The sequence below is a fragment of the Portunus trituberculatus genome, chromosome 31 (genome assembly GCF_017591435.1).
Source record: "Portunus trituberculatus isolate SZX2019 chromosome 31, ASM1759143v1, whole genome shotgun sequence".
Classification (NCBI taxonomy): Eukaryota; Metazoa; Arthropoda; class Malacostraca; order Decapoda; family Portunidae; genus Portunus; species Portunus trituberculatus.
In genome coordinates this window covers 739,122-748,966 of record NC_059285.1, presented here as the reverse complement: position 1 = coordinate 748,966, position 9,845 = coordinate 739,122, and the positions used below count along the sequence as shown (strand labels likewise).

At 38.1% G+C, this 9,845-nt stretch overlaps 2 protein-coding genes across 2 annotated transcripts in view; one reads left to right on the top strand and one right to left on the bottom strand.

Moving 5' to 3' along the window:
- The first annotated feature begins 244 nt into the window (after positions 1-244).
- On the top strand, positions 245-8,808 carry LOC123511464 (mitochondrial import receptor subunit TOM40 homolog 1-like). The gene is made up of 6 exons (XM_045267385.1): positions 245-542; positions 3,755-3,869; positions 4,679-4,826; positions 5,242-5,479; positions 5,641-5,820; positions 7,026-8,808. Exons 1-6 carry the CDS (start codon positions 386-388, stop codon positions 7,163-7,165), a joined length of 978 nt encoding a protein of 325 aa, XP_045123320.1. The 5' UTR covers positions 245-385; the 3' UTR covers positions 7,166-8,808.
- LOC123511462 overlaps positions 8,508-9,845 on the bottom strand; it is a 10,653-nt gene continuing 9,315 nt past the window's right edge. The window contains exon 7 of the mRNA XM_045267382.1: positions 8,508-9,845. This exon is cut by the window's right edge and continues 946 nt beyond it. The gene's annotated coding sequence lies outside the window, so the exon portion shown is untranslated.

The following is a 9,845-nucleotide window of genomic DNA, read 5'->3' as shown; positions in this document are numbered from 1 at the left end:
GAAAAGTTACTTTATAATGATTAATAACATATCACTATATAATGAAAATCATGGCAGTAGAAATTAGAAGAAATATGCTCATGTTCTCTTCAATGTGTGTGTGTGTGTGTGTGTGTTAAATAACTCCAAGGGAAGACAGTATGATCAAATCAGAATCTGAATGAGTGTAAAATTATAATAATTGTCATCGAAATACAGCAATATTATAAGTAGCTTGATTTTCAAATGCGAAGTTTGGTATTAGTGTTGGAAGCAGCAGCAGACGGCAGCACAGGTCAGCGTGGCTAGAGCTGAGGCGGTCGTCTGCAGTCCCGCGTGAGACCGGCCATTCCCTGCCACTCACATCTTGCTCGCTCCGCCTTGCCCCTTCCTCACCCCGGCTACCATGGGCAATGTACAGGCCTCAGGACCGGCGCCACCTGCCCCGCCTCCACCAACATCAGCAGTAGCAGCAGCAGCACCTCTTCCTCCACCTGCAGCGCCGGAGAAGAAGGAAGATGACAACCCGGGACCCATGGAGGACCTTCACAAGAAATGCAAAGGCAGGTCATGAGTTAGTGAGCCTCGTTGTGCGACTTTCTGGGTCCTGCTCAAAGGTGTCTCGGTACCAGTTATTGGAGGTGGTTGGTGTGGCTGACACTGGGGCGAGGCAGTGGGGCGGGTGAGGGAGGAGGGCAGCATGGTGTGTGGGTGTGGAGTGGGTGTTTATAAAGTCCCTGCATACAAATTTAAGTTATACCTTTGTTGTCTTTTCTCCTCATTAACCTTTATCTGCTTTGAATCAATTCTGCATTTCCTCGCGGTGGTGGTGTCACTTGGAAGACTTGTTCCTTAATAACAGACTGGGATATGGGGCCTGGCATGCCATTATTGCCTTTCTTGATGGATAAATGGATGATCATTAGGAATCATATGACTCCAGACCTATATATATCATATTGGAAATTATGATTTTATAAAAAAATTAATCCCCTTTTGCTTAAAGCTTTATCTACCTATCTACTGCCACTAAAATATTTGTATATCTGGTTTATTGATTGTGCTTATGGCCTATCTTGCCTGCATTACACCCTTCAGTTTCTTTTATATTTGCAAAATATAGTCAAATACAACATTTCCATTCTCTTTAGCATTTCTCGGTGCATAACAAGCTTGGGACACTGAAAAGTACCATATTATGTTGAAGAAAACATACATTCTAATTCAGTGTCATTGAGACACTAAAGAGTGAGAAGTGAGGAGACTGGGCAGGTAGAGCCTCTTAAGACTGCTAATGGCAGATGTGGTAGGTGTGTGGGGCTGTGAGAGCCAGCTTGTAGGTTGGCTGGGGTTAAGGGGTGGCCATTTGGAGGGCAGAGAAGGCTCTACCTGCCCAATCTCCTCACTCCTCACTCTTCTAAGGGTCCAGACAGTACCAAAAGACGTCTCGAGACCAATATGGATTTAGGCACACTCCTCCAGAATCTACAACTAGAGAAACCCACCCTTGTGCGAAAAATACAAAATCTCCTTTCAAAAAGAACAATGCTCAAGTTGCTATAGACTTCAACAACACATGCATACTCAATGGCCTCCTCCCATATATATATATATATATATATATATATATATATATATATATATATATATATATATATATATATATATACGTATATATTTACAATTTCTTATTCATTTTATTCATATATATTTACGTTTATTTTATTTATTTATTTATTTTTGGTGGGGAGAGGGGGATTTTGGCATCCCTCATGAAGCAGGCAACATGACAAAGTAGCCAAAAGAATACTGCTGTCAAGCTACCTTAATTCATTGTTCATGGCACAGTGGCATGGACACTGCAGGAGGTATTGATTGGCTCGTTTATTAAGTTTGACAAGGGAGGCCAGTTAAGTGTTAGTTTTGGTTAGACTTACAGAATTACTCACACTAAGAAATCTGGGTTCCCTATTTTTCATTAAAATTGTTGTTTTCATATATTATAGTACTGTCAAAAATCAAGCAATCAATACTCCGAAAACATGAGTTTTCCAGCATGACTGTTGAAGCTCCCTTTTAAATTTAGTGTATTGATGTGCCATTGTTTTCTGGAGGCAGTGTTTATGTTCTGATAGTGCTGTACCACAAAATCACGTGTTTGGTCCTGCTTCCAAGGCTGACAGGCATTTCTTCTCATTAAATCATTGATTTGCTACAGTACATATAGCACCATTATGGATTCAGCAAAGAAAACAAGTGGTGCAAGACACAAACATTGCATTCCTGGATCCAGAGAAAGTGGAAGTGCTAAAAATTTTCATTTGCTTTTCATTTAGTGTTTAATTTTCATTCTTTAACCCCTTACGTATGACTTTTTTTTTTTTTCTTCCTTCTCCCCTGGCCAATTATTTCTGGGTATTTTTCAACTTTCACCAAGGATTTTTTTATTATTATTATTATACATTTTTCCGCATCTAAACTCAAAATCTGCAACTTTCTAAGTGCTCTGGTTCGGCCATGGTGGCCCACCAAAGTCTCAAAAATGAAGAAATATCCTCCCTGTGGGCCAACAGAAAATGGGGGTTTCACATGTCAAATGCAAGTTTTGCATAAAAGTAATGAAAGATTGATGATTTGGATGTGTTGCACCACTCTAGAATGAGTGGTGTAACACAGGAAACATCATGACACCACGTGTATGTCTGCATCATACAGCTATCACCTCCTACAACCACACACAAAAAAAATAAAAAATAAATTCATGGCTCATTTCTGGTGCACACGAAGTTTTGTGTGTGTATGTGCGCGTGTATGTGTGCGCCAGAGGTTTACATGGCACCCAGACAACCCTCCAGCAATGCACACAAAGGAAGGGAGGGGAGAGGAAGAGGGAAAAGGGAGGGACAGGGTCGACCAGACCCTCTGTGAACCACGTGGGGATGGGGGGTTTGGACTGCTAGTATGCAGCGCAGGCCAGCTATACAATAGTCAGTCTTGACCTACAGAAAACGCTCTTTCCAGTGGTGCTAACGCCAGCTCTTAATGCCAGTTTTTTACAGCCCTTGCAATATGTAGGCTGATCGGCATTACAGTTTCAAATATCACCCGCAGATATGTAGGGATTAAAGCAAAGTACAAGTGTTCCATTTCTGTTAAATATATACCAACACATACAGGTTGACATCATGATAACATGACTGTATGTACCATAACATGATTCCAAACTGCTTTTATCATAAATTTAACGATAAATATAAGTAACAGTGATTGAATAATGTCATTCTTTGATGCAATAGAGCATTGTTATAAATAACTGTCAGGAGCGGTACAGTCAGTATTCCCAAATTCAAACAAACCCTGCCTTGCACGGCCTGCATGTGTCGTACTGTTGGCCATAATCTTCTGTACATCAGTCCATTTCTGTAGAATATATATAGATAGCATATACTTGAACATAAAAAATGTGGAATGTGTGTGTGTTGTGTGTGTTAGTGTGTGTGTGTCTGTGTGTGTATAAGAAACATACAACTGAAATAATTAGTGCAAATTTGTAATAGACAGGCTAAAGCAGCAGTGGTATTGAGATAGTGTGGTCTACTCTGATGTACAAAATATAAGTTTTCAATTGAATGATGTAGGTTTGCTCACACCACCAAGGTAGGAACAGGAAGAACTTTTTAGTCCATCATGATAAGTTTGGTCAAGAGTCTTTCTCTTTGGGAAATTTAACTTGAAATGTTTGTAATTCCAACTTGACTTATTATGACCTCCCCAGATGTGTTCCCAGTGATGTTTGAAGGCGGCAAGTTCATGCTCAACAAGGGGCTGAGCAACCACTTCCAAGTGTCCCACACAGTCAACTTCTCCACCATTCAGCCACCAGGCTACAGGTATTCAAAAGCATTGTATCACCTTGTAATATTTGTCCTTTGCATTTGGTGTGAGACCTGAAAGCATGTAGGGACCTTAGATTGAATTTAATTTTCTTTGGTTTATTCAAAACCTTTTGGTCTTTGTTAGATGAATATTTATGGAGCCATAGCAAAGATACATTACCCACTTCCAGTATTCTAGTTGTAGTATAGCAAAGCTTATCCTGTTTTTTTGTTGCTCTTTTATGTATAGGACTGAATATGTTTTCTGTATGTATAGTTTCTCCTTAGGGAATTTAGAAAAAGGGACCAGGAATTGGAGACAAAAAATAAGACATGTTCAGAGTATAACTGGTATTAAACTAGTCAGAGACAAAGCCAATGCAGTAAAAGTGATATGGATTTCCTGTCTTGGATTTTTTTTTTTTTTTCTCTCTCTCTCTCTCCCTCTCTCCAATTTATCAATGTGAAATGAATGCAGCCACAGTATTTCACTAGATTTGCCAACTCTGTGATGAGCACATAAGTAGTGTACCTAATGCAAGATGTTTAGTGTCAGACAAGTCACTGATCTCTTACAAATAACTAGTTTACTGACTGAAACTTGCACAATTATGTTGTACCTTAGTTCAGTTATAGGAAACATTACACATGCCATAGTTTTGGAAAGATACAATAATCACTTTGTATAACATATCTACTTTTTATGAACACTGCACTAAGTTACAAGTATAGGTCCTATTACATGGTGGGTATTATATGGAATAAGAATTTACCAATATTTACATGTACTAGCAGTGCTCCTCACCTGTTGTGTTCTTTTGCAGGTTTGGGGCAACTTTTGTAGGTACCCAACAGGTGTCTCCATCAGAGGCATATCCTGTCATGTTGGGAGACATTGATCCCTCTGGAAACCTCAATGCCAGCATTATTCATCAGCTTCACCCTAGTGTGAGGGCAAAGTTTGTGGCCCAGGTGAGGAAGACCATCCATGTGCATGTCTGTAATTATAGCCTTGCGATCATAATCCTCTCAACATTCCCTGCTTATTATACACATTGACTGATGGGGATGTTTCAAGTGAAATGGGTGCCTTTTTCTTGGTGATGTTTTGGTTTGGTTATCCAATCTATAAGAAGGATCTGTGTTAAGTGTAGGACATATACTGTATTTGATTTATAGTTTGTTCTGCTAAATAAATGTGAGTAATGGAAGGAGATGACTGTTTAAACAATTGTTCAAAAGGAAAGAAAGATGGGAAAATTATAGGAGCTGATTATTTTACTTATTTATTTATTTTATTTATTTTTTAATTTTTTCATATGGCTATATTATATATTCTCTTTTCTCCCTCTTCCTTTATTCATAAGTACTCTTCATCCCTCACCAGATCCAGCAGAGCAAGTGGCAGGCAACACAGCTCACCCTGGACTGGCGAGGCACCAATCACACCACTTCTCTCACGCTGGGCAATGTTGACCTGGTGAATGGCTCAGGTGTGGCTGTCACCCACTACCTGCAGCAAGTCACCAAGCGGCTAGCCCTTGGCACAGAGCTGGCCTACCAGTACGGCCCACAGGTCCCTGGAGGTCACATTGCAGTTCATTCAGTAGCTGGAAGATACACAGGTATTTTTTTTAGAACCATGGTAACTTAATTTCCTGTTGGAGTAGTTATGACATAATGAAAGAGAGCATCATTATTCAGCTGTCAAGTGTAATATTAGATGGTGCTTTAATATTTATGGACCAAGATTCTTTTTGACCATTACTATTGTTGTGATCCACAGGAGACAACTTCACAGCATCAGGCACCTTGGGAGGCACAGGAATCCACTTATGCTACTACCAGAAAGCCACTGAGCACCTGCAGCTTGGGGTTGAGTTGGAGACTAGTTTGAGGATGCAAGAGTCTGTTGCTTCCATGGCTTATCAGCTGGAGATCCCTAAGGCCAACACTGTGTTCAGAGGTATGTATGTCATGACATTAGAGGAACTTGGCATTTAGTCATAATTTGTTCAATGGTTCAGTCATCTTTTTTATTATTATTATTATTATTATTATTATTATTAATTAATTATATATATATATATATATATATATATATATATATATATTTTTTTTTTTTTTTTTTTTTTATGTAGGAGGGGAACCAAGGACAATACAAAAATGTGATTAAAAGAAAGTCCACTGAGGTGCCAATTCCCTAAACAGGATCAAAAGAGTTAGCTAAAATTAGTGGATGAATGTCTTTAAACCTCTCTCTCTAATTAGTTTAAGTAAGAGAAAAGTGGAAATACAGAAGTTGGTAGGGAGTTAGAGTTTACCAGAGGAAGGAGTGAATGATTGAGAATGGACAAAATACGGTTGAGAGAAAAAAAATTGCAGTAAGGCCACTGGAGGAGGGCAGTTAGCAAGATCAGAAGAGCAGTTAACATGAAAATAGCAACAGAAGATAGCAAGGAGTGCAACATTGCATCTTTAAGAGAGGCTGAAGACAGTCAGTCAGAGGAGGGGAGTTGATAAAATGAAAAGCTATTGATTCCACCATCTAGAACAAAAGGAGTGAAATATAGGCGTACATGTGAAGCATACTCCATAAGTGGACAGGTAAGGCTCCTGTACAGAGTTCACAATTGGGGGAGGGAGAGAAAAACTGGCAGAGACAACTATAACACATAGATTATGACCAACAGCCCAACACATGCAGGACAAGCAAGACAAGATTTGTTGTTTAGGAAAACTGATCATAATGCTCCCAATAGCTATTTATAATATTGTATTGCCTCAAATTACTGTTACTGATATTTATTGTTACATATATTAGATATCAGGTGGAGGTGCTAGTTACAGCATTTTTTTCTGATAACAGTATTTTATGACAAGTCATAAGAGTTTAGGATAGATTTATGAATGAAATGTGCCGTTTTGCATCATTATGACCAATAGACTTACTATGGTGGTTTGTAGAACACCAGTCCAAATTATCACAGACCAGAATAAATTAAACTTCTTTGACCAAATTAATGAACTTTTACTATAAGAGAAGAGAATGTTTTATGATGAAATAAAGCCATTTTCTCAACTCCATCATCTCTGAGATTGAATGTTAGTACAAGTGATTTTATTTACACTTCATTATAATTGTGCATTAATTTTCAATCTTCTCCCCAGGTACACTTGACACCAATTGGACGGTTGGGGCAGTCATGGAGAAGAAGTTGATGCCTCTTCCTTTCACTCTTGCCCTGTCTGCCATGCTCAACCATCCTAAGAACCAGTTCAGGCTAGGGTGTGGCTTTATCATAGGGTAGTGAAAGTATTTATGGGCCTCTCATTCATGCCATATTCCTCCCCTGTAGCTGAGGGGGCAGGAGGTCAGCATGTATGTTGCCACTTGGTAAATATTGTATCTATAGAGGGATTAATGGACTGTATATAGAAGCAAGGGAAGGCCTTGTAGCATAACATCTGTACACCGCCTGTGTGTATTGTGACCAAGTACTGTGTACTTAAGTGAACAGTAGTACATTTTTGGGAATATAATAACCAGTCATGGATAGACAGTATTGTTTTCCTTTACTGTGTCATCATTCCAGGACAGGTTCCCATGTTCTGCCACCATTCCTTATTAACCAAAATTTAAGGAGTTTCAGTTTTTAGCAATGCCAAGCCTTCTCTCTCATGGCGTGTGGTGTGTGGGGACGCAAGGGGACAGAAGCAGCTAGTGTGGATGTTGTCTCTTTTTATACAACTAATTGCAGATAGTTATATTTAGTTTCATATAACTTTCAAATTTATGTCCCTCACAGACTCTTGGCCATATATCCTTTGGCCAAAAATTAAGGAAAATATTTCAGTGGGAAATCTGAATCAGCCTTGGACATATCTGGGTTATTAGTGCCATTGGTCTCACTGTTTAAATGTCCCAAATTGATAAGAATCCTTCAGCCAGGATAATAGTCAGTGATAGAGATGAAGATTTTTATATTATATTGTTTGTGATGAACTTAATTTCTCTGCTATTGTATTACTTCATCCTCAATATACTGTCATTCACTGGTATTGTTATTGTTGTTTTGAACAGAAATACTAGATGACTATCATTTGGATGCCAGATAACATAGGATTGGATGCCTTGGTCAGTGTGAAATTTAAATCAACCAGGAGTTTTGCAATAGGTACATAATAGTTTGTCTGTTATCATTTGTATTATATCACTTAAAAGCCTCAATAAGAAGAGTAGTTTAGAAGTGATGAATAATCCTTTATATTTGCTGATTAGTTGTGTAAAATAGCCATTATATCATTTTGTGTGTAAGATGTGGAATGACGTTCAGTAAAACTAGTTACTGTTAATGATTCTGCAAGTTGTTACCATGATGCATAACTAACTGTTGTTGGATGGTGCTTAAAATTGGGCATTGTGACTTTCAAATGATTTAAGAGAAATACATTAAAGTATAGAAAATAAAAGAAATGTACTTGAAAGAAAAAAAGGTTAATTTAATGACTTCCTTTGTCTTTTAGAACATATAAGCATTCACTTTGACATCACACTTCCTTACTCTGCACTGGAAAAAAAAAAAAAAAAAAAATCTAATTAAATGTAGACAACAATGTTGATGGTAAACTTTGTTCATTCTTTCTTGTTAGTTGCAGTAAATACCAAGAACTAGTGTGATACAAGATCCCAGAAACTCATATCAGTAACCAATAAGGCTGTCACAGAATAATCAAATGGTGCACATTTTGTTCCCCTTGTAAAGTTGGCTTCCATTATACCTCATTAATAAATATATTCTGATGAGTTTAGGTGTGCAGCAGCATTTCCTCAGGTAATGCACAGCAGTGAATGACTGTGTTGGCCTGAGCTGGGATCCTCATGCACACCAACCAGGCTGTTGATTTTGATAATTGTTATAATGTACAAAAGAAAAACATTGCTCTTTTAATATATAAGATTTTCATTTAATACCCAATATTAATTACAAAATCACACACCTGAACAATCAAGAACCAATTGCCTATCTATAAGATTTTAAAAAAATAAATATTTCCTATTCTTAAGAATAGGAAGTACTGAAATTTTTTAATCATTGCAGAACATCTTTCAAAGCAATTTACAAAGTATTTTCCCAAATGTGCAATATTTGTAAATAAATCCCCTACTGCATTTTGTAAACAACTAAAAATAATATAGAAATGCCAGAATTTTAAAAATTATACAAATATTTGCTGTGAATATAAATGGAATGCAACGAATGAATAAGGTTAAAATTATAAACATACAACAGATGAAAGGTCCTGTAGTGTAACCAAAGGCTAAAATAGAAAACGGACAATAGTCCACAATGATAGCAAAATTATATTTCTCTAAAATGTCATTGTGAACAAAATCAATATAAAGTAAAGTAAAATTTACTGTGCATCACCCAGACAGACGCAACCAATCCAGAGTTGGCTTCCTTAGCTAGACATTAGCTTGGACAAACAAAACACAAAGTACAAATAAACTGACAATAAATCTCTGACAGAGAAACAATAAAGCTTTTATAACTCTAACAAGTGATGATTTTTTTCATGTAAGTTGCCTCTGACAAAACCTCACAACATACATCAGGCTGCTGTCCTGCTGGGCATCTGGTGCTATTCACCACGGTTGCCTGCTGGTCACCCAGCCAGCCTTTCCCTCTACGGAAAGAGCTCAGCAGAGCTCATACTGACTGATCTTTGGGTAGTACTGAGACCACACCACACACCAAGAAAGCGAGGCCACTATCCCTCAAGTTACATCCCATACCTACTTGCTGCTAGGTGAACAGGGGTTACACATTAAGAGGCTCACCCATTTGCCTCGTTACTCCCAAGCCTCAAACTCGGGCCCTCTTGATTGTGAGCCGAGGGTGCTAACCACTATACTAAGCGGTGTGTGTGTGTATTTACCTAGTTGTATGTTACAGGGTTCGAGCAGGGTTCATTGACCTGTCTTCA

Bases quoted from the DNA above. Each gene is read 5' to 3' on its own strand.
- LOC123511464 (XM_045267385.1), top strand. From the start codon at position 386: ATGGGCAATGTACAGGCCTCAGGACCGGCGCCACCTGCCCCGCCTCCA. The intron at 5,480-5,640 runs GTATTTTTTTTA...TGTGATCCACAG, and splicing joins AGTAGCTGGAAGATACACAG to GAGACAACTTCACAGCATCA. The intron at 5,821-7,025 runs GTATGTATGTCA...TCTTCTCCCCAG, and splicing joins GGCCAACACTGTGTTCAGAG to GTACACTTGACACCAATTGG.